Source organism: Nerophis ophidion, linkage group LG23 (assembly GCF_033978795.1).
Source record: "Nerophis ophidion isolate RoL-2023_Sa linkage group LG23, RoL_Noph_v1.0, whole genome shotgun sequence".
In the NCBI taxonomy this organism is placed as follows: Eukaryota; Metazoa; Chordata; class Actinopteri; order Syngnathiformes; family Syngnathidae; genus Nerophis; species Nerophis ophidion.
Window position 1 is genome coordinate 40,263,215 of NC_084633.1, and position 26,826 is coordinate 40,290,040.

Genomic DNA, 26,826 nt, shown 5'->3' on the forward strand with positions numbered 1-26,826 from the left:
CTCCTCCCTCAGCCACTTCCATGTATACTCTATCCCGTCCATCGCTGCTTGCAGCTTTAATAGTTGTATTGAATTTGTATTTATGATAAGTTGTATTATTCTCCCTTGGACCACAGCTGGAGTTCGTCAGTCGTCGTCTTTTTTGTTGTTGTTGTTGTTGTTGTTGGTGCTAATATCCTGGAAGGTGGAACATGGAGTCTTAGCGGTCTGCTGCTTTTCAATAGAAGTGATGAGAGCACAGTACGGCTTACCCAAAACACACCTTGCAGAGAGGTAGTGATCCAATATTTACTCTTGTGGTTTTTTCTTGTTTGCACAAAGTCCAGTCAAAGCCTTTTCAGGTACTGTGGATTTGTTCCGTTAGCTACGTGCACAGGGACACATTTAATCGGATTAAAAGCCTAACCGGAATAAAACTGCTTCATGTAAACACGCAATTTGGAATATTCTGACAATACATTATATATATATATATATATATATATATATATATATATGTATATACCGTATTTCCTTGAATTGCCGCCGGGTATATAGTATGCAGCTGCCTAGAATTACTGCCGGGTCAAACTCGTTTCACAAAATGTTATTTTTATTAGCGCATGTCTAGAATTTCTGCCGGTGCAAAATCGTCACGTCAAAATGGAGGAGGCTGATTTCAATCATTTGAAATCGCATAAAGGGAAGAAGATTAAGAGCTATTCAGTAGGATTTAAGGTCCAAGCTATTGAATATGCTAAAAAGAACAGTAAGCAGCTATGTTTTATTAATATACCGTAGCTGCGTGTGTCAAATATGAGTCATTAAATGACTCCCGCCTCCTGGTGGTAGAGGGCGCTAGTGATCCTTCTTGCGACTACTAGGCTGCAGAAGAAGTGACAACAAGCAGCAAGAGTGAGCAGCGATCGTTTATTTTTTCCTCTCGCTTGCACTTTTAACATGGAGGATTACATATCTAAAATAAAACTGTTTTCTACACTGGACTTTCAATCGAAGCAGGAGGTAATAAAGGAAGATCTCCATCGAGACAGACAGACTTTTAAAACTGAAGAAAGATAAGGAAGACTTCTATAAACAAGTTATCGATGCTTTTGATCAGAAGGAGCTACTTATCGACTTCATTGATTTATAAGTGAAGATAAGACCATAATAACGTTTTTTTAAATTAAATGTGCTTTTCATGATGGTATCCTTACATCACACTCAAATTTATAAGCGCAGGCCTAAATTTACCGCATGCCTCTAGTAAGTGCCGGACTGAGAAGAGGTTTTAAATTAATTAGCGCCCTGGCGGCAATTCAAGGAAATACCCTCCATATATATATATATATATATATATATATATATATATATTATATTATTATTATTATTATTATTATTATTATTTAATGTAATATTAGAAATTATCGGTATCGGTTTTCAAAAGTAAAATGTATGACTTTAAAATGCCGCTGTGTACACGGACGTAGGGCAAAGTAAAGAGCGCCAATAAACCGTAAAGGCACTTCCTATGCGTGCCGGCTCAGTCACATAATATCTACAGCTTTTCACTCACACAAGTGAATGCAAGGCATACTTGGTCCAGAGCCATACAGGTCACACTGAGGGTGGCCGTGTAAACAACTTTAACACTGTTACAAATACGCGCCACACTGTGAAGCCCCACCAAACAAGAATGACAAACACATTTCGGGAGAACATCAGCACCGTAACACAACATAAACGCAACGGAAAAAATACCCAGAATCCCTTGCAGCACTAACTCTCCTCGGGACGCTACAATATACACCCACTGCAATAATCCTTCAGTGTCTTTGTTGGTTTGAAGCCAGTGTTGCTAAGTGATGTGAATGTCAGCAGATGTCATAAATGCATAAAATGCTTGTACATCTGTTTTCTCCACTCAGATCTACATGCACCTACGTTACTACAGCTCTCCAAACGAGCAGCGGCACATCGTGAGGATCCTCTTCATAGTGCCCATCTATGCCTTTGACTCCTGGCTCAGCCTTCTGTTCTTCACCAACGAGGAGTACTACGTGTACTTCGACACAGTTCGAGACTGTTACGAAGGTGAGTGGATCGTGTCTTCAGCTGATGAACAGCTTTGTTTTTGCTTCTGGCCGGGTTTGTACGATACGTGGTTGTGTTCCAGTGTGGATATTTCTGGTAGATAGTAAGTAGTTGTTGTGGTATCACAGTGCCAAGTGGCCTTTATTGTGTACAGTTGGTTGCAGGCTTTATTACCATTTCTTTGCAAGGCGTTGGAGATAGCAGGAGAGGGCCAGCTTGTTTCCTAGCAACCGCACGAAACTCCGCTCACCCGCAGGGAGACTGAAAGGGCTCTTGTGGCATGAAAAATTGTTGTGGGGTCGATATTGCATCTTCTTTCTCGGAATTTGCCACGCATCCTTTCAGAATTTGTGACATAACATGACGGTTATGTCATTGTCTGTAGTTGTCATTGATGTGGAATCAAATGTAGGCATAGATCACGGGTGTCCATGCTGTTTGACCTGGGAAAGCATGTAAAATAATCATTTATATTCATATATATATATATATTAGGGCTGTGAATTTTTGGGTGTCCCACGATTCGATTCAATATCGATTCTTGGGGTCACGATGCGATAATATATCGATTTTTTTCGATTCGATTCTTGATTCAAAAATGATATTTTTCCGATTCAAAAGGATTCTGTATTCATTCAATACATAGATTTCAGCAGGATCTACCCCAGTCTGCTGACATGCTTGCAGAGTAGTCGATTTTTTTTTTTAAAAGCTTTTATAATTGTAAAGGACAATGTTTTATCCACTGATTGCAATAATGTCAATTTGTTTTAACTATTAAACGATCCAAAAATATGACTTATATTATCTTTGTGAAAACATTGGACACAGTGTGTTGTCCAGCTTATGAGATGCCATGCAAGTGTAAGCCACTGTGACACTATTGTTCTTTTTTTTTATTTTTATAAATGTCTAATGATAATGTCAATGAGGGATTTTTAATCACTGCTATGCTGAAATTATAACTAATTTTGATACTGTTGTTGATGATAATTTTTGTTTCACTACTTTTGTTTTGTTCTGTGTGGTGTTTGTGTCTCCTCTCAATTGCTCTTTTTATTGCCGTTCTGAGTGTTGCTGGGTCAGGTTTGGTTTTGGAGTTGGATTGCTTTGTTATGGTATTGCTGTGTAGTGGTTTGTTGGATTGATTAAAAAAAATAATAATAAAAAATAGATTTTTTAAAAATGAGAATCGATTCTGAATCACACAACGTAAACAATTCGATTCGTATTCGAATCGATTTTTTCCCACACCCCTAATATACATATATATATATATATATATATATATATATACATATATATACATTTAGTCAACTAAAACGACTTAAATTAAATTTCACAACATTTAGTCGACTAAAACGGTCAGGTTTGGTTTTGGAGTTGGATTGCATTGTTATGGTATTGTTCTGTAGTGGTTTGTTGGATTGATAAAAAAATCGTAAAAAAAATTATCGTTTTTAAAAAATTGAGAATCGATTCTCAATCGCACAATGTGAGAATCATGATTCAAATCAATTTTTTCCCACACCCTTTATATATATATATATATATATATATATATGTATATATATATATATATATATATATTACGGGTGTAACGGTACACAAACATTTCGGTTCGGTACGTACCTCGGTTTAGAGGTCACTCTTCGGTTCATTTTCGGTACAGTAAGAAAACAACAAAATATAATTTTTGGGGCTATTTATTTACCAAATTTGTAAACAATGGCTTTATCCTTTTAACATTGGGAACACTCAAATAATTCTGCCCATGTTAATCAACATTAAACTGCCTCAAATTGTTGCTCAGATTAAATAAAATGACAAAACTTTCCTTCTACATATAAAAAGTGCAACATTAAACAGTTTCAAGTCAACTCATCGTGCTTAATTTATCACAGCATTGGGGAAGCCTGTAGTTGATTTTTATTATGTAAATGTTATATTTTTGTCAACATGTGATAGCAGGGACCCTGCCATTCAAAGCTTTTCTGTCCGTAAAACACACACCGCAATATGAGCTAACGTTACGCTAAAAGCTAATTAGCCTTCACCTCAAGCCAGAACTGCGAGCGATCTGAGCTGCAGTTTAAGTTTCTAGAAGGTCAACGGGCTCATAGTGATGTTAGTAGTAGTTGACTGGGTGGTGTTTATTATCATTTGGGGAGAGTACGCTGCTTTATGCTCACCTGCTAAACACCTATCTGCTCGACGCTGAAGCATTTACTACATGCGCTCTGAATACGCACTGCTGATTGGCTGTTACCGCTATATATGTAACCAATCACATGGTTGTGTGGGTGGGACAACGCTAGGTGCTGAAACAGAGGCAGAAGCAAAGAAGCTTGTTAAGACTTTAGCTTAGAAACTCATTCGGTACACCCCCGTACCGAACCGAAACCCCCGTACCGAAACGGTTCAATACAAATACATGTACCGTTACATCCCTAATTAGTATATATATATGTGTATGTATATATATTTGGGGCATGTGAGCAAGTTAAGTGTTACTCGTTCAAGGGTTGAGGGCTAGGAAATGGGTGTCCTTGCTACAGAGCACCATCAGCGTTCAGCAGTCTAACACCTTCCGGAACAAAGCTGTTCCTCAGTCTGGTGGTCCTACTCTGAAAGCTCCGCAGTTTCCTGCCTGAGAGGATCGAAGATGTATGTGGATTTGATCTTTAATCCAGTGATAGAATGATCTGATTTCTAAAAGTCGTCCCTAGAATTCTACGTTCTAAGGGTGGTGTTTGGACTTTTTATATCGACTGTATTTTCGGGACTATAGAGCGCACTGGTATATAAGCCACACCCATGGAATTTTTAAATATTTTTTTTCTCTATACATTAGCTGCACCGGAATATATGTGGCAGACATATACGTTGTGAAATTAAATATTTACACAGAAATATTCTGTAAATGTTTATTTACATACCTTAATTGTTTCCAAACGATGTCTGTAACAAGGCAGTAAAACGGATGATGAAACAAAAAAGAAGTCATGGTAATGGACCCACTAGCTGCATAAGCTAGCTCTCCAACCAGCTAAACAGACTCAATAACTCCATGCTGACGTTTTGGTGAATTTACTGAAGAATTTGTGAAACTGAAACAATACATAAATAATTTAATTGTGAGGTAATAATACTAACAGACACTTGAATATATGTTAGCATATTATCTAATGCTAGCAATGCTAGCTTCTGTACATTATGATAGCAGGTACAAATATGCATGAAATCACACCTACAGACATCACACATGGAACACTTTAGTCAGTAAGAATTGTTTTAGTTATATTGTAAAGCTTACAAACGTTGCTTGGCGTGACGAATAGAGAATCCATACGCGTAGAAACACTGTAGACTGTTTTACTTCCAATTCAAGACATTAGAACAGGAAGTACCTTTTTTTCAAGCTGCAACCCCTGCAGTGAGCAAACTTGTCCAAGAGATGGCGCCATAGCACAAACAATAAAACCTTTTAAATGTCTCTTGAGTTTATAGAAAACTATTACTATTATTGTGGATGTTTTATAAGCCGCAAACATAGGAAAAAATAGCTGTCTGGAATTTACGGTACTCTGTATCAACATTAAACTGCCTTCTTAGAAAAAGCTTGCTATTAGGACAAGTGTGGTGGTACTAGGGCTGGGCGATGTATGAATGTACTGGTTATATGGCGGGTTTGTCTCTGTGCGATATAGAAAACGACTATATGGTGATATTGGAGTACACCTTCTCACGCAGTTGCTTTTAGCTGCTGGCAGTACACTACAGGCGCTTCTCTCTCTTTCTTGTCTCTCCTTCTCACAGACAGAAAGCGCACCTTCTTACGTACCTCACATACTGTCACCTCATACCTCACATACGTATACGCCCTTGCGGAGCAGAGAGGTAGCAGCATGGGTAACGTTAGCTGTGATGCTAGGGGAGCCCTGCGAGTGGTAATACGAGAGAAAGAAGGTGCCAATCTGGTAACAAATGAAGGAAGAATTAATTCCCAAGAAAAACAGCAGGGGGTCCATCGTCTGGCAGTGGTTTTGCTTCAAGTGGGAATATGTCGAACAGACAACTGTAATATGTCAAGTGTGGGGCAAAAGCGTTGCTACAAAAAGTAGCATTACTGCTAATACGTAGCATCATTTCAAAAGTCACCTGCTAGAGAATGAAGAGTGCTTACTCCGTATGTCAACATCTCAATTCGGTGCCACACCAACAAAATGCCGAGGCAAACATTTCCAGATCAACACCGTATGAAAAAAATAGTCAACAACAAAACGTCCGCAGGAACCTACCACATAGCGATTTGATTTCCTATTATGCAGCTCATTTTTATCTGACACTTATTGAAATATCTTGTGTGACATCATGCACAAAAGTGCACTTTATTTGTTTGAAACTATTGTAGTGGCGTTCCGTACAAAAAGTGCACTCTAGTGTTGTTTTGATATGTCATCTTAGTGACATCATGCACAAAAGCGCACTCATAGCCTGTTTTAAAATGTCTCTGACAATCTTGCACTTTCTGTTTTGGAAATGACATGAATGTTTGTGCCACTGCTTAATAACTGTTTCATAAATACACTTTTAGTTGTGATTTCCCTCTCTGCATGAAAGTTTAAAAGTAGCATATATTAATGCAGTATTAAGAACAATGTTTTAATGTAAACACATAGAATCATCATACTGCTGTGATTCTATGCATCAAGTGTTCATTCAAGGCTAAGACAAAATATGGAGATATACCGTATTTCCTTGAATTGCCGCCGGGTATATAGTATGCGCCTGCCCAGAATTACTGCCGGGTCAAACTCGTTTTGCAAAATATTTTTTTTTATTAGCGCATGTCTAGAATTTCCGCCGGATCAAACTCGTTACATCACGAGTGACACTTCACCTGTCATCATTTTCAAAATGGAGGAGGCTGATTTCAATGATTTGAAATCGCATAAAGGGAAGAAGATTAAGAGCAATTGTTGCGTTTGGACCTGTTCTTCCTTCGGTCAACACCCCCAGGGTCTTTTATGACACATAAGCTGGTTTTAAATCAATCAGAGACAGAGGTTGCTCATTTTGATATTTTATAACCAAAGCGCCTTGGGAGATCAATGTAGATACAACCTTTCAAAGGCACAGTCCAAATTGATCTAAACTAAAAATGGCAGTTTCTCCCTCCTTCCTCACACTCCCCCCTCCCTCGGACAGTTGAGATAACTGATTGTTATGGCTTCATACCCACATTCCAAATTCAAGGTCTATGTAAAAGGCTCACACTTTAGCTGTTCTAAAATCTGACTAGGAAATAAAAAGACAACCAAATCCAACACTATTCAGTAGGATTTAAGGTGCAAACTATTGAATATGCTAAAAAGAACAGTAAGCAGCTATGTTTTATTAATATACCATAGCTGCGTGTGTCAAATATGAGTCATTAAATGACTCCCGCCTCCTGGTGGTAGAGGGCGATAGTGATCCTTCTTGCGACTACTCGGCTGCAGAAGAAGTAACAAGAAACGAGTGAGCAGCGATCGTTTATTTTTTCCTCTCGCCTGCACTTTTAACATGGAGGATTACATATCTAAAATGAAACAGTTTTCTAAACTGGACTTTCAATCGAAGCCGTAGGTAATAAAGGTAGATTACCATTGAGACAGAGAGATTTTTAAAACTGAAGAAAGATAAGGAAGACTTCTATAAACAAGTTATCGATGCTTCTGATCAGAAAGAGCTGCGCATGGACTTCATTTATAAGTAAAGGTAAGACCATGATAACGTTTTTTTTTTAATTAAATGTGCTTTTCATGATGGTATCCTTACATCACACTCAAATTTATAAGTGCAGGCCTAAATTTACCGCGTGCCTTTGGTAAGTGCCGGAGTGAGAAGAGGTTTTAAAATAATTAGCCTACCGGCGGCAATTGAAGGAAATACGGTGTATGGTGTATCGTGACATGGCCTAAAAATATGGAGATATTAAAAAAAGGGCATAACGCCAAACCCTAGGTCAGGGGTCGGGAACCTTTTTGGCTGAGAGAGCCATACAAGCCAAATATTTAAAAAAATATTTCCGTAAGAGCCATATAATATATTTTTAAGACTGAATACAACTAAATGCTTGCATTGTCAAGTAAGACCAACATTTTTAGAGTTTAATAAGTCTCTTATTCCTTTTTTTTTTCTGTTGTCCTGTCCAGCTTCTCAGGCAAATCATAAAGTTGATGTAGATGCCCATATTAGTTGTTCAGATTTACTTTACAAAAGAGAAGTGTAGGATACTTCTCTTGTTGCCTTATTTGAATCTGACTTTATTAAATGTATTTATATTATCATTTGGTGCAGGAGGGGATAGAAAGAGAAAAAAAGGAAGACAGAGGGGGAAATTGTGGGGATAAGAGGGGGATTAGACAGAGAGACAAAAACAACAACAATAGAACATCATCAGCACATACGATATGTACAAAAATGATTGTAAAAGTGATAGCAAATAATCAGTTAGTGAAATAAATAATATAGTAATGACAATGAGCATTTTTACACTAAAACTGGAGCAATACAAATACCAATAGAAAACCCGCTATTGATCATGAACAATACCAATAGTTTACCTCTATTTTCAACAATACAGTTGTTCAAATGCAACAATACGTATACATAATGATAGCTAAAAAGATAACAACAAAAAAAAATTCAATAAAAAATAAAAAGGAATACCGAAAGATGGAGGGGAAGAGAGAGAGGCAACCTATATTAATTTTGTAGATTGTTATAGTAAGAATGGGTTAAGCTTAGTCAATATGCCATGTGTTACCCAGTTTACCCTCTCTTATTCTTTTTAATAATACTGTTATTTTGAAGCTAACCAACATTAAATAAAATACTTCTTACCATAAATGCGACTTCTTGAACAAGTGTGGTAGAAACCGGATGGATGAATTAAAATGCATGAGAATGTTTTATATTTTGAACGTTATTTTTGACACTGTGATTACCAGCGGAATTATTCATTACTTATCGTGTTAAGCAATGTCAGCTAAGATTTATCTGAGAGCCAGATGCAGTCATCAAAAGAGCCACATCTGGCTCTAGAGCCATAGGTTCCCTACCCCTGTTCTAGGTGGTAGCAGCTAAAAGACCTTGGTGGGTGTGTTATTGCAGCCATTTTCCTTGGTCTTTAAAGAATTAAACACAATCCCATGGTTTATTCACCATTAATCATGTTAACCCTCGTGTGTGTGTGCTCCGCAGCCTTCGTCATCTACAACTTTCTCAGCCTGTGTTACGAGTATCTGGGAGGCGAGAGCGCCATCATGGCGGAAATCAGAGGGAAACCCATCGAGTAGGTCTTGCTGGTGTCGGGTGTCAACAAGAGCTGAAGGCTTTTGTCTGCGCCACCTTTGTAACCATGCACTTCCCTCCAGGTCCAGCTGTATGTACGGGACATGTTGTCTGTGGGGCAAGACCTACTCCATAGGCTTCCTCAGGTTCTGCAAGCAGGTCCGCGTCTCTTTCATCACATCACATGACTATATTTTGTCCATTTCCTGCTCAGTTCACCACTTCATTTGTCCCTCTCTTGCTTCCCCAACCAGGCCACTCTGCAGTTCTGTGTGGTCAAACCACTGATGGCCGTGATCACTGTCATCCTCCAAGCCTTTGGAAAGTACAAAGATGGAGATTTCAAGTATGTTTGCACAACAACTTAGCAAATGTCAATCACAGCAGACTAATGACTGACAGTGCTGATTATTGCACTGGAATTCCAACAGTAGTAGTTAGGTCCGGGCCAAAAACAAATATTACTTGACGATATAAGCACCCACAATTATTGCTGATAAACAATAATATTGTCCACGCATATCGGAATAATAATGTTATTTCTACAATCTGCCGGGGGGCCGATAAAAAACAAGATAGACGGATAGCCACTGTTATATTTATTTTGCTGTCAATCCCTTTAAACAAATTCAAAAACAAGTACCATATTTTCTGGACTAAGGAGCACACTCATTAAATCTCCATTTATAAGCTGCACCGGACTATAAGTGGCAGATATATACGTTGTGAAATGAGTTATGTACACAGAAATATTCTGTTTCCAAATGGTGTCTGTAACACGGCAGTAAAACGGCCGATCAAACAAAACAGAAGTCATCGTCACGCGCAAGCTCGCTCTCCAATCAGCTCAACAGACTCAATAACTCGGGGGGGCATAGCTCGGTTGGTAGAGTGGCCGTGCTAGCAACTCGAGGGTTGCAGGTTCGATTCCCGCTTCCGCGATCCTGGTCACTGCCGTTGTGTCCTTGGGCAAGACACTTTACCCACCTGCTCCCAGTGCCACCCACACTGGTTTAAATGTAACTTAGATATTGGGTTTCACTGTGTAAAAGCGCTTTGAGTCACTCGAGAAAAGCGCTATATAAATATAATTCACTTCACTTCCCAACTCCACGCTGATGTTTAGGTGAGTTTACTGAGGAATTTGTGAAAGTGAAACTAAACAAAAAGAATGTCATTGTACGTTAGTAATGCTAACACAGACACTGTTAGCATATTGGCAAGGCCTGGGCCGATAACAAATTTTGCTGGATAATATATTGACCTACAAATTATTGCCGATAAACTGATGTAATAACAATGTATAATAATGAGAGTCAATCTGTCAATCAATGTTTATTCATATAGCCCTAAATCACAAGTGTCTCAAAGGGCTGCACAAGCCACAACGACATCCGCAGATCAGAGCCCACATAAGGGCAAGGAAAACCTCACAACACAGAGGGACGTCGATGAGAATAACTATGAGAAACCTTGGAGAGGACCACAAATGTGGGTAGATGTCTCTGAGTGTGGGAGGGTTCTCCTGGTGCCGACAGATCTTTCTTGAGCCTGGTAGTCTGGTGTAACAAGTCTTTTATTTTCATACAGCAGTATGGTTTGCTTTGCAGCAAAATATCTCTCGTACTTTTAAGTCCGGCGTGTCTCTGCTTTTCCCTCTCTCTGTCTCATGCGTCTGCTTACCAGCAACTCCAACTCCAACCACGTGTCTCTGTCCGGCTGCTGCTAACTTAGGCGACAGGTGATTGGATAAAAAATCCCAGCTGGGCAATCTACTCACCTGCCACTGGCTTCGAGGCCGGTCCTTACACACCTTGCTCTGCCACAGGCCACGCCCCCCTCCACAGTACGCTATAAACGGCACTTTTACTTTCGGCTGGAAGCACTAATATGCGCAAACTTGTCCAACTGATGCCGCCATGGCACAAACAATAAAGGACATTTGAAATATATTTGTATTATGTCCGTCAGCAAGGAAAAAAAGCATCAATTAGCTGCACTCTTTTATAAGCTTACTCCCATAAATGTCTTTGGAATAAGCTACAGTAATTCCTTGTAGAAGCTGTTCCACCTGTGACTGACTGGCCCGTGTGTTAAATACTGCAGTTCTTCTCCCAGCATCAGCCTGATCTTCCTGTTGCAGCGTGGCCAGCGGCTACTTGTACGTGACCATCATCTACAACTTCTCCGTCAGTCTGTCGCTCTACGCCCTCTTCCTCTTCTACTTCGCCACGCGACAGCTGCTGGTCCCCTTCAGTCCCGTGCTCAAGTTCTTCATGGTCAAGTCCGTCATCTTCCTGTCCTTCTGGCAGGGTAAGAAGGAGTCTGCAGCTCCTCCGTTGCTCGCCTCACCTTCCTTCAAGGCCTTCTCCTTCCGTTCAGGAGTGCTGCTGGCCATCCTGGAGAAGTGCGGCACCATTCCTCAGATAAACTCGGCGGACATTTCTGTGGGCGAGGGAACGGTCGCCGCCGGTTACCAGAACTTCATCATCTGCATCGAGATGTTCTTCGCTGCGCTTGCTCTGCGCCATGCCTTCACCTACAAGGTCTACATGGACAAGCGGTTAGATTCTTACGGTAAGTGGCGTCCATCCTTCCTCCACCTTTACTTCTTCTTTGTCTTTTTCTATTTTCATCTTTGATCTGTCCTTTCCTGACTTCGAACTTCCCCTTTGTCTTTTCTCTTCCTTGCTGTGCTACCCTGGAAGGCTCATTTCCCAACTACGGACAGTACGGTAGGTGGAATATTAGCCTAGTTTTTGTACGATCATCTCCATCAAAGGGCTTTTTATTTGGCTGATAAAGCTTGATGATGTCATAGCAGTAATATGACATCCGAAAGATGACATCACAGCAATAATGTGACTCCCAATGATGACATCACAGCAATAATGTGACTCCCGATGACATCATAGCAGTAATATGACTCCCAATGATGACATCATAGCAGTAATATGACTCCCAATGATGACATCATAGCAGTAATGTGACTTCCAAAGATGACATCATAGCAGTAATGTGACTTCCAATGATGACATCATAGCAGTAATGTGACTTCCAATGATGACGTCACAGCAGTAATGTGACTCCCAATGATGACATCATAGCAGTAATATGACTCCCAATGATGACATCATAGCAGTAATGTGACTTCCAAAGATGACGTCACAGCAGTAATGTGACTCCCAATGATGACATAGCAGTAATATGACTCCCAATGATGACATCACAGCAATAATGTGACTCCCAATGATGACGTCACAGCAGTAATGTGACTCCCAATGATGACATCATAGCAGTAATGTGACTCCCAATGATGACATCATAGCAGTAATATGACTCCCAATGATGACATAGCAGTAATGTGACTTCCAATGATGACGTCACAGCAGTAATGTGACTCCCAATGATGACATCATAGCAGTAATATGACTCCCAATGATGACATCATAGCAGTAATGTGACTTCCAAAGATGACGTCACAGCAGTAATGTGACTCCCAATGATGACATAGCAGTAATATGACTCCCAATGATGACATCACAGCAATAATGTGACTCCCAATGATGACGTCACAGCAGTAATGTGACTCCCAATGATGACATCATAGCAGTAATGTGACTCCCAATGATGACATCATAGCAGTAATATGACTCCCAATGATGACATAGCAGTAATGTGACTTCCAATGATGACATAGCAGTAATATGACTCCCAATGATGACATCACAGCAATAATGTGACTCCCAATGATGACGTCACAGCAGTAATGTGACTCCCAATGATGACATCATAGCAGTAATGTGACTCCCAATGATGACATCATAGCAGTAATATGACTCCCAATGATGACATAGCAGTAATGTGACTTCCAATGATGACATAGCAGTAATATGACTCCCAATGATGACATAGCAGTAATGTGACTTCCAATGATGACATAGCAGTAATATGACTCCCAATGATGACATCACAGCAATAATGTGACTCCCAATGATGACATCATAGCAGTAATGTGACTCCCAATGATGACATCATAGCAGTAATATGACTCCCAATGATGACATAGCAGTAATGTGACTTCCAATGATGACGTCACAGCAGTAATGTGACTCCCAATGATGACATCATAGCAGTAATATGACTCCCAATGATGACATCATAGCAGTAATGTGACTTCCAAAGATGACGTCACAGCAGTAATGTGACTCCCAATGATGACATAGCAGTAATATGACTCCCAATGATGACATCACAGCAATAATGTGACTCCCAATGATGACGTCACAGCAGTAATGTGACTCCCAATGATGACATCATAGCAGTAATGTGACTCCCAATGATGACATCATAGCAGTAATATGACTCCCAATGATGACATCATAGCAGTAATGTGACTCCCAATGATGACATCATAGCAGTAATATGACTCCCAATGATGACATCACAGCAATAATGTGACTCCCAATGATGACGTCACAGCAGTAATGTGACTCCCAATGATGACGTCACAGCAGTAATGTGACTCCCAATGATGACATCATAGCAGTAATGTGACTCCCAATGATGACATCATAGCAGTAATATGACTCCCAATGATGACATAGCAGTAATGTGACTTCCAATGATGACATAGCAGTAATATGACTCCCAATGATGACATCACAGCAATAATGTGACTCCCAATGATGACGTCACAGCAGTAATGTGACTCCCAATGATGACATCATAGCAGTAATGTGACTCCCAATGATGACATCATAGCAGTAATATGACTCCCAATGATGACATAGCAGTAATGTGACTTCCAATGATGACGTCACAGCAGTAATGTGACTCCCAATGATGACATCATAGCAGTAATATGACTCCCAATGATGACATCATAGCAGTAATGTGACTTCCAAAGATGACGTCACAGCAGTAATGTGACTCCCAATGATGACATAGCAGTAATATGACTCCCAATGATGACATCACAGCAATAATGTGACTCCCAATGATGACGTCACAGCAGTAATGTGACTCCCAATGATGACATCATAGCAGTAATGTGACTCCCAATGATGACATCATAGCAGTAATATGACTCCCAATGATGACATAGCAGTAATGTGACTTCCAATGATGACATCACGGCAGTAATGTGACTCCCAATGATGACATCAAAGCAGTAATGTGACTCCCAATGATGACATCAAAGCAGTAATGTGACTCCCAATGATGACATCACGGCAGTAATGTGACTCCCAATGATGACATCACGGCAGTAATATGACTCCCAATGATGACATCATAGCAGTAATGTGACTCCCAATGATGACATCAAAGCAGTAATGTGACTCCCAATGATGACATCAAAGCAGTAATGTGACTCCCAATGATGACATCACAGCAGTAATGTGACTCCCAATGATGACATCATAGCAGTAATATGACTCCCAATGATGACATCATAGCAGTAATGTGACTTCCAAAGATGACGTCACAGCAGTAATGTGACTCCCAATGATGACATAGCAGTAATATGACTCCCAATGATGACATCACAGCAATAATGTGACTCCCAATGATGACGTCACAGCAGTAATGTGACTCCCAATGATGACATCATAGCAGTAATGTGACTCCCAATGATGACATCATAGCAGTAATATGACTCCCAATGATGACATAGCAGTAATGTGACTTCCAATGATGACGTCACAGCAGTAATGTGACTCCCAATGATGACGACATAGCAGTAATATGACTCCCAATGATGACATCATAGCAGTAATGTGACTTCCAAAGATGACGTCAGCAGTAATGTGACTCCCAATGATGACATAGCAGTAATGTGACTCCCAATGATGACATCATAGCAGTAATGTGACTTCCAAAGATGACGTCACAGCAGTAATGTGACTCCCAATGATGACATAGCAGTAATATGACTCCCAATGATGACATCACAGCAATAATGTGACTCCCAATGATGACATCATAGCAGTAATATGACTCCCAATGATGACATCACAGCAATAATGTGACTCCCAATGATGACGTCACAGCAGTAATATGACTCCCAATGATGACATCATAGAAGTAAGGTGACTCCCAATGTTGACATCATAGCAGTAATATGACTCCCAATGATGATGTCACAGCAGTAATATGACTCCCAATGATGACATCATAGCAGTAATGTGACTCCCAATGATGACAGCAGTAATGTGACTCCCAATGATGACATCACTGCAGTGATGTGACTCCCAATGATGACATCATAGCAGTAATGTGACTCCCAATGATGACATCATAGCAGTAATGTGACTTCCAATGATGATATCACAGCAGTAATGTGACTCCCAATGATGACATCATAGCAGTAATGTGACTTCCAAAGATGACGTCACAGCAGTAATGTGACTCCCAATGATGACATAGCAGTAATATGACTCCCAATGATGACATCACAGCAATAATGTGACTCCCAATGATGACATCATAGCAGTAATATGACTCCCAATGATGACATCACAGCAATAATGTGACTCCCAATGATGACGTCACAGCAGTAATATGACTCCCAATGATGACATCATAGAAGTAAGGTGACTCCCAATGTTGACATCATAGCAGTAATATGACTCCCAATGATGATGTCACAGCAGTAATATGACTCCCAATGATGACATCATAGCAGTAATGTGACTCCCAATGATGACAGCAGTAATGTGACTCCCAATGATGACATCACTGCAGTGATGTGACTCCCAATGATGACATCATAGCAGTAATGTGACTCCCAATGATGACATCATAGCAGTAATGTGACTCCCAATGATGATGTCACAGCAGTAATGTGACTCCCAATGATGACATCTTAGCAGTAATATGACTCCCAATGATGACATCACAGCAATAATGTGACTCCCAATGATGACGTCACAGCAGTAATATGACTCCCATCATTGGGAGTAGTATGACTCCCAATGATGACATCATAGAAGTAATGTGACTCCCAATGATGACATCATAGCAGTAATATGACTCCCAATGATTATGTCACAGCAGTAATGTGACTCCCAATGATGACATCATAGCAGTAATGTGACTCCCAATGATGACATCATAGCAGTAATATGACTCCCAATGATGATGTCACAGCAGTAGTATGACTCCGAATGATGACATAGCAGTAATGTGACTCCCAATGATGACGTCACAGCAGTAATATGACTCCAATGATGACATCATAGCAGTAATGTGACTCACAATGATGACATCACAGCAGTAATGTGACTCCCAATGATGTTGTCATAGCAGTTATGTGCCTCCCTATGATGACATCATAGCAGTAATATGACTTCCAATGATGACATCACAGCAATATTGTGACTCCCAATGATGACGTCACAGCAGTAATATGACTCCTAATGATGACATCATAGCTGTAATATGACTCCCAATGATGACTCACAGCAGTAGTATGACTCCCAATGATGACATCATAGCAGTAATGTGACTCCCAATGATGACATCACTGCAGTATTGTGACTCCCAATGATGACGTCACAGCAGTAATATGACTCCTAATGATGACATAATAGCAGTAATATGACTCCCAATGATGACATCACAGCAATAATGTGACTCCCAATGATGACGTCACAGCAGTAATATGACTCCCATCATTGGGAGTAGTATGACTCCCAATGATGATGACATAGCAGTAATGTGACTCCTAATGATGACATCATAGCAGTAATATGACTCCCAATGATGATGTCACAGCAGTAATGTGACTCCCAATGATGACATCATAGCAGTAATATGACTCCCAATGATGATGTCACAGCAGTAATGTGACTCCCAATGATGACATCATAGCAGTAATGTGACTCCCAATGATGACATCATAGCAGTAATATGACTCCGAATGATGACGACATAGCAGTAATGTGACTCCCAATGATGACATCATAGCAATAATGTGACTCCCAATGATGACGTCACAGCAGTAATGTGACTCCCAATGATGACATCATAGCAGTAATGTGACTCCCAATGATGACATCATAGCAGTAATATGACTCCCAATGATGACATAGCAGTAATGTGACTTCCAATGATGACATCACGGCAGTAATGTGACTCCCAATGATGACATCAAAGCAGTAATGTGACTCCCAATGATGACATCAAAGCAGTAATGTGACTCCCAATGATGACATCACGGCAGTAATGTGACTCCCAATGATGACATCACGGCAGTAATATGACTCCCAATGATGACATCATAGCAGTAATGTGACTCCCAATGATGACATCAAAGCAGTAATGTGACTCCCAATGATGACATCAAAGCAGTAATGTGACTCCCAATGATGACATCAAAGCAGTAATGTGACTCCCAATGATGACATAGCAGTAATGTGACTCCCAATGATGACATCACAGCAGTAATGTGACTCCCAATGATGACATCATAGCAGTAATATGACTCCCAATGATGACATCATAGCAGTAATGTGACTCCCAATGATGACATCAAAGCAGTAATGTGACTCCCAATGATGACATAGCAGTAATGTGACTCCCAATGATGACATCACAGCAGTAATGTGACTCCCAATGATGACATCATAGCAGTAATATGACTCCCAATGATGACATCATAGCAGTAATGTGACTCCCAATGATGACATCAAAGCAGTAATGTGACTCCCAATGATGACATAGCAGTAATGTGACTCCCAATGATGACATCACAGCAGTAATGTGACTCCCAATGATGACATCATAGCAGTAATATGACTCCCAATGATGACATCATAGCAGTAATGTGACTTCCAAAGATGACGTCACAGCAGTAATGTGACTCCCAATGATGACATAGCAGTAATATGACTCCCAATGATGACATCACAGCAATAATGTGACTCCCAATGATGACGTCACAGCAGTAATGTGACTCCCAATGATGACATCATAGCAGTAATGTGACTCCCAATGATGACATCATAGCAGTAATATGACTCCCAATGATGACATAGCAGTAATGTGACTTCCAATGATGACGTCACAGCAGTAATGTGACTCCCAATGATGACATCATAGCAGTAATATGACTCCCAATGATGACATCATAGCAGTAATGTGACTTCCAAAGATGACGTCAGCAGTAATGTGACTCCCAATGATGACATAGCAGTAATGTGACTCCCAATGATGACATCATAGCAGTAATGTGACTCCCAATGATGACATCATAGCAGTAATGTGACTTCCAAAGATGACGTCACAGCAGTAATGTGACTCCCAATGATGACATAGCAGTAATATGACTCCCAATGATGACATCACAGCAATAATGTGACTCCCAATGATGACATCATAGCAGTAATATGACTCCCAATGATGACATCACAGCAATAATGTGACTCCCAATGATGACGTCACAGCAGTAATATGACTCCCAATGATGACATCATAGAAGTAAGGTGACTCCCAATGTTGACATCATAGCAGTAATATGACTCCCAATGATGATGTCACAGCAGTAATATGACTCCCAATGATGACATCATAGCAGTAATGTGACTCCCAATGATGACAGCAGTAATGTGACTCCCAATGATGACATCACTGCAGTGATGTGACTCCCAATGATGACATCATAGCAGTAATGTGACTCCCAATGATGACATCATAGCAGTAATGTGACTTCCAATGATGATATCACAGCAGTAATGTGACTTCCAATGATGATGTCACAGCAGTAATGTGACTCCCAATGATGATGTCACAGCAGTAGTATGACTCCGAATGATGACATAGCAGTAATGTGACTCCCAATGATGACGTCACAGCAGTAATATGACTCCAATGATGACATCATAGCAGTAATGTGACTCACAATGATGACATCACAGCAGTAATGTGACTCCCAATGATGTTGTCATAGCAGTTATGTGCCTCCCTATGATGACATCATAGCAGTAATATGACTTCCAATGATGACATCACAGCAATATTGTGACTCCCAATGATGACATCTTAGCAGTAATATGACTCCCAATGATGACATCACAGCAATAATGTGACTCCCAATGATGACGTCACAGCAGTAATATGACTCCCATCATTGGGAGTAGTATGACTCCCAATGATGACATCATAGAAGTAATGTGACTCCCAATGATGACATCATAGCAGTAATATGACTCCCAATGATGATGTCACAGCAGTAATGTGACTCCCAATGATGACATCATAGCAGTAATGTGACTCCCAATGATGACATCATAGCAGTAATATGACTCCCAATGATGATGTCACAGCAGTAGTATGACTCCGAATGATGACATAGCAGTAATGTGACTCCCAATGATGACGTCACAGCAGTAATATGACTCCAATGATGACATCATAGCAGTAATGTGACTCACAATGATGACATCACAGCAGTAATGTGACTCCCAATGATGTTGTCATAGCAGTTATGTGCCTCCCTATGATGACATCATAGCAGTAATATGACTTCCAATGATGACGTCACAGCAGTAATATGACTCCTAATGATGACATCATAGCTGTAATATGACTCCCAATGATGACTCACAGCAGTAGTATGACTCCCAATGATGACATCATAGCAGTAATGTGACTCCCAATGATGACATCACTGCAGTATTGTGACTCCCAATGATGACGTCACAGCAGTAATATGACTCCTAATGATGACATAATAGCAGTAATATGACTCCCAATGATGACATCACAGCAATAATGTGACTCCCAATGATGACGTCACAGCAGTAATATGACTCCCATCATTGGGAGTAGTATGACTCCCAATGATGATGACATAGCAGTAATGTGACTCCTAATGATGACATCATAGCAGTAATATGACTCCCAATGATGATGTCACAGCAGTAATGTGACTCCCAATGATGACATCATAGCAGTAATATGACTCCCAATGATGATGTCACAGCAGTAATGTGACTCCCAATGATGACATCATAGCAGTAATGTGACTCCCAATGATGACATCATAGCAGTAATATGACTCCGAATGATGACGACATAGCAGTAATGTGACTCCCAATGATGACATCATAGCAGTAATATGACTCCGAATGATGACGACATAGCAGTAATGTGACTCCCAATGATGACGTCACAGCAGTAATATGACTCCCAATGATGACATCATAGCAGTAATGTGACTCCCAATGATGACATCACAGCAATAATGTGACTCCCAATGATGACGTCACAGCAGTAATAAGACTCCCAATGATGACATCACAGCAGTAATATGACTCCCAATGATGACATCGTAGCAGTAATGTGACTCCCAATGATGACATCACTGCAGTATTGTGACTCCCAATGATGACATCACTGCAGTATTGTGACTCCCAATGATGACATCATAGCAGTAATGTGACTCCCAATGATGACATCATAGCAGTAATGTGACTTCCAATGATGATGTCACAGCAGTAATGTGACTCCCAATGATGACATCACTGCAGTATTGTGACTCCCAATGATGACATCACTGCAGTATTGTGACTCCCAATGATGACATCATAGCAGTAATGTGACTCCCAATGATGACATCATAGCAGTAATGTGACTTCCAATGATGATGTCACAGCAGTAATGTGACTCCCAATGATGACATAATAGCAGTAATATGACTCCCAATGATGACATCACAGCAATAATGTGACTCCCAATGATGACGTCATAGCAGTAATATGACTCCCAATGATGACATCACAGCAATAATGTGACTCCCAATGATGACGTCACAGCAGTAATATGACTCCCAATGATGACATCATAGAAGTAAGGTGACTCCCAATGATGACATCATAGCAGTAATATGACTCCCAATGATGACATCATAGCAGTAATGTGACTCCCAATGATGACAGCAGTAATGTGACTCACAATTACATCACTGCAGTGATGTGACTCCCAATGATGACATCATAGCAGTAATGTGACTCCCAATGATGACATCACAGCAGTAATGTGACTTCCAATGATGACGTCACAGCAGTAATGTGACTCCCAATGATGACATCTTAGCAGTAATATGACTCCCAATGATGACATCACAGCAATAATGTGACTCCCAATGATGACGTCACAGCAGTAATATGACTCCCATCATTGGGAGTAGTATGACTCCCAATGATGACATCATAGAAGTAATGTGACTCCCAATGATGACATCATAGCAGTAATGTGACTCCCAATGATGACATAGCAGTAATGTGACTCCCAATGATGACGTCACAGCAGTAATATGACTCCAATGATGACATCATAGCAGTAATGTGACTCCCAATGATGACATCACAGCAATAATGTGACTCCCAATAATGACGTCACAGCAGTAATAAGACTCCCAATGATGACATCACAGCAGTAATGTGACTCCCAATGATGTTGTCATAGCAGTTATGTGACTCCCTATGATGACATCATAGCAGTAATATGACTCCCAATGATGACTCACAGCTGTAGTATGACTCCCAATGATGACATCATAGCAGTAATGTGACTCCCAATGATGACATCACTGCAGTATTGTGACTCCCAATGATGACGTCACAGCAGTAATATGACTCCCAATGATAACATCATAGAAGTAATGTGACTCCCAATGATGACATCCCAGCAATAATATGACTCCCATCATTGGGAGTAGTATGACTCCCAATGATGATGACATAGCAGTAATGTGACTCCTAATGATGACATCATAGCAGTAATATGACTCCCAATGATGATGTCACAGCAGTAATGTGACTCCCAATGATGACATCATAGCAGTAATATGACTCCCAATGATGATGTCACAGCAGTAATGTGACTCCCAATGATGACATCATAGCAGTAATGTGACTCCCAATGATGACATCATAGCAGTAATATGACTCCGAATGATGACGACATAGCAGTAATGTGACTCCCAATGATGACATCATAGCAGTAATGTGACTCCCAATGATGACATCATAGCAGTAATATGACTCCGAATGATGACGACATAGCAGTAAGGTGACTCCCAATGATGACGTCACAGCAGTAATATGACTCCCAATGATGACATCACAGCAATAATGTGACTCCCAATGATGACGTCACAGCAGTAATGTGACTCCCAATGATGACGTCATAGCAGTAATGTGACTCCCTATGATGACATCATAGCAGTAATATGACTCCCAATGATGACATCACAGCAATAATGTGACTCCCAATGATGACATCATAGCAGTAATATGACTCCCAATGATGACATCATAGCAGTAATATGACTCCCAATGATGACATCACAGCAATAATGTGACTCCCAATGATGACATCATAGCAGTAATGTGACTCCCAATGATGACATCACTGCAGTATTGTGACTCCCAATGATGACATCACTGCAGTATTGTGACTCCCAATGATGACATCATAGCAGTAATGTGACTCCCAATGATGACATCATAGCAGTAATGTGACTTCCAATGATGATGTCACAGCAGTAATGTGACTCCCAATGATGACATAATAGCAGTAATATGACTCCCAATGATGACATCACAGCAATAATGTGACTCCCAATGATGACGTCACAGCAGTAATATGACTCCCATCATTGGGAGTAGTATGACTCCCAATGATGATGACATAGCAGTAATGTGACTCCTAATGATGACATCATAGCAGTAATATGACTCCCAATGATGATGTCACAGCAGTAATGTGACTTCCAATGATGACATCATAGCAGTAATATGACTCCCAATGATGATGTCACAGCAGTAATGTGACTCCCAATGATGACATCATAGCAGTAATGTGACTCCCAATGATGACATCATAGCAGTAATATGACTCCGAATGATGACGACATAGCAGTAATGTGACTCCCAATGATGACATCATAGCAGTAATGTGACTCCCAATGATGACATCATAGCAGTAATATGACTCCGAATGATGACGACATAGCAGTAATGTGACTCCCAATGATGACGTCACAGCAGTAATATGACTCCCAATGATGACATCATAGCAGTAATGTGACTCCCAATGATGACATCACAGCAATAATGTGACTCCCAATGATGACGTCACAGCAGTAATAAGACTCCCAATGATGACATCGCAGCAGTAATGTGACTCCCAATGATGATATCATAGCAGTAATGTGACTCCCAATGATGACATCACAGCAATAATGTGACTCCCAATGATGTCACAGCAGTAATAAGACTCCCAATGATGACATCGCAGCAGTAATGTGACTCCCAATGATGACGTCATAGCCGTAATGTGACTCCCTATGATGACATCATAGCAGTAATATGACTCCCAATGATGACATCACAGCAATAATGTGACTCCCAATGATGACGTCACAGCAGTAATATGACTTCTAATGATGACATCATAGTAATGTGACTCCCAATGATAACATCATAGAAGTAATGTGACTCCCAATGATGACATCATAGTAATGTGACTCCCAATGATAACATCATAGAAGTAATGTGACTCCCAATGATGACATCATAGCAGTAATGTGACTCCCAATGATGACATCATAGCAGTAATGTGACTCCCAATGATGACATCATAGCAGTAATGTGACTCTCAATGATGACATCATAGCAGTAATATGACTCCCAATGATGACATCATAGCAGTAATATGACTCCCAATGATGATGTCACAGCAGTAATGTGACTCCCAATGATGACATCATAGCAGTAATGTGACTCCCAATGATGACATCATAGCAGTAATATGACTCCCAATGATGATGTCACAGCAGTAATGTGACTCCCAATGATGACATCATAGCAGTAATGTGACTCCAATGATGACATCAAAGCAGTAATGTGACTCCCAACAATGACATCAAAGCAGTAATGTGACTCCCAATGATGACATCACGGCAGTAATGTGACTCCCAATGATGATATCATAGCAGTAATGTGACTCCCAATGATGATGTCATAGCAGTAATGTGACTCCCAATGATGACATCATAGCAGTAATGTGACTCCCAATGATGACATCACAGCAGTAATATGACTCCCAATGATGATGTCACAGCAGTAATGTGACTCCCAATGATGACATCATAGCAGTAATGTGACTCCCAATGATGACATCAAAGCAGTAATGTGACTCCCAATGATGACATCACGGCAGTAATGTGACTCCCAATGATGATATCATAGCAGTAATGTGACTCCCAATGATGATGTCATAGCAGTAATGTGACTCCCAATGATTAGATTAGATTAGATAGTACTTTATTTATTCCGTCAGGAGAGTTCCTTCAGGAAAATTACAATTTTCAACACAATCCCATTGAAGATCAGACAAACATTACAGGGAGACAGAACAGGATCGGTGACGGGTCTGCCGGCTTCCAGCGTCCCTTACAAAAAAGATTACATACAGGTAAACAGGGGGGGGGGAGAAAAGAATAGAAGATTAAAATAAATAAAAAATGAATGAAAGATGACGTCATAGCAGTAATGTGACTCCCAATGATGACATCATAGCAGTAATGTGACTCCCAATGATGCATTCACAGCAGTAATATGACTCCCAATGATGACGTCACAGCAGTAATATGACTCCCAATGATGACATCATAGCAGTAATGTGACTCCCAATGATGACATCACAGCAGTAATGTGACTCCCAATGATGACGTCACAGCAGTAATATGACTCCCAATGATGACATCATAGCAGTAATATGACTCCCAATGATGACATCACAGCAATAATGTGACTCAATGATGACGTCACAGCAATAATGTGACTCCCAATGATGACGTCACAGCAGTAATATGACTCCCAATGATGACATCATAGCAGTAATGTGACTCCCAATGATGACATCATAGCAGTAATATGACTCCCAATGATGACATCATAGCAGTAATATGACTCCCAATGATGACATCACAGCAATAATGTGACTCAATGATGACGTCACAGCAATAATGTGACTCCCAATGATGACGTCACAGCAGTAATATGACTCCCAATGATGATGTCACAGCAGTAATGTGACTCCCAATGATGACATCATAGCAGTAATGTGACTCCCAATGATGACATCATAGCAGTAATGTGACTCCCAATGATAACATCATAGCAGTAATGTGACTCCCAATGATGACATCATAGCAGTAATGTGACTCCCAATGATGACATCATAGCAGTAATGTGACTCCCAATGATGACATCATAGCAGTAATATGACTCCCAATGATGATGTCACAGCAGTAATGTGACTCCCAATGATGACATCATAGCAGTAATGTGACTCCCAATGATGACATCATAGCAGTAATGTGACTCCAATGATGACATCAAAGCAGTAATGTGACTCCCAATGATGACATCAAAGCAGTAATGTGACTCCCAATGATGACATCACGGCAGTAATGTGACTCCCAATGATGATATCATAGCAGTAATGTGACTCCCAATGATGATGTCATAGCAGTAATGTGACTCCCAATGATGACATCATAGCAGTAATGTGACTCCCAATGATGACATCACAGCAGTAATATGACTCCCAATGATGACGACATAGCAGTTATATGACTCCCAATGATGATGTCACAGCAGTAATGTGACTCCCAATGATGACATCATAGCAGTAATGTGACTCCCAATGATGACATCAAAGCAGTAATGTGACTCCCAATGATGACATCAAAGCAGTAATGTGACTCCCAATGATGACATCACGGCAGTAATGTGACTCCCAATGATGATATCATAGCAGTAATGTGACTCCCAATGATGATGTCATAGCAGTAATGTGACTCCCAATGATGACATCATAGCAGTAATGTGACTCCCAATGATGACATCACAGCAGTAATATGACTCCCAATGATGACGACATAGCAGTTATATGACTCCCAATGATGATGTCACAGCAGTAATGTGACTCCCAATGATGACATCATAGCAGTAATGTGACTCCCAATGATGACATCAAAGCAGTAATGTGACTCCCAATGATGACATCAAAGCAGTAATGTGACTCCCAATGATGACATCACGGCAGTAATGTGACTCCCAATGATGATATCATAGCAGTAATGTGACTCCCAATGATGATGTCATAGCAGTAATGTGACTCCCAATGATTAGATTAGATTAGATAGTACTTTATTTATTCCGTCAGGAGAGTTCCTTCAGGAAAATTACAATTTTCAACACAATCCCATTCAAGATCAGACAAACATTACAGGGAGACAGAACAGGATCGGTGACGGGTCTGCCGGCTTCCAGCGTCCCTTACAAAAAAGATTACATACAGGTAAACAGGGGGGGGGGGAGAAAAGAATAGAAG

At 40.3% G+C, this 26,826-nt stretch overlaps 1 protein-coding gene across 8 annotated transcripts in view; it reads left to right on the forward strand.

Moving 5' to 3' along the window:
* LOC133541275 (transmembrane protein 184B-like) overlaps positions 1-26,826 on the forward strand; it is a 60,515-nt gene that overhangs the window by 31,994 nt on the left and 1,695 nt on the right. For 4 of the 8 annotated variants that reach the window (XM_061884579.1, XM_061884577.1, XM_061884578.1 and 1 more), the window contains exons 3-9: positions 1,908-2,073; positions 9,325-9,415; positions 9,498-9,573; positions 9,669-9,760; positions 11,558-11,727; positions 11,797-11,991; positions 12,123-12,149. In XM_061884579.1, coding sequence (XP_061740563.1) covers positions 1,908-2,073; positions 9,325-9,415; positions 9,498-9,573; positions 9,669-9,760; positions 11,558-11,727; positions 11,797-11,991; positions 12,123-12,149 — 817 coding nt within the window. Of the gene's footprint in view, positions 1-1,907; positions 2,074-9,324; positions 9,416-9,497; positions 9,574-9,668; positions 9,761-11,520; positions 11,728-11,796; positions 11,992-12,122; positions 12,150-26,826 lie in introns of all 8 variants that reach the window. The other 4 variants (XM_061884582.1, XM_061884583.1, XM_061884585.1 and 1 more) reach the window with 4 other exon arrangements.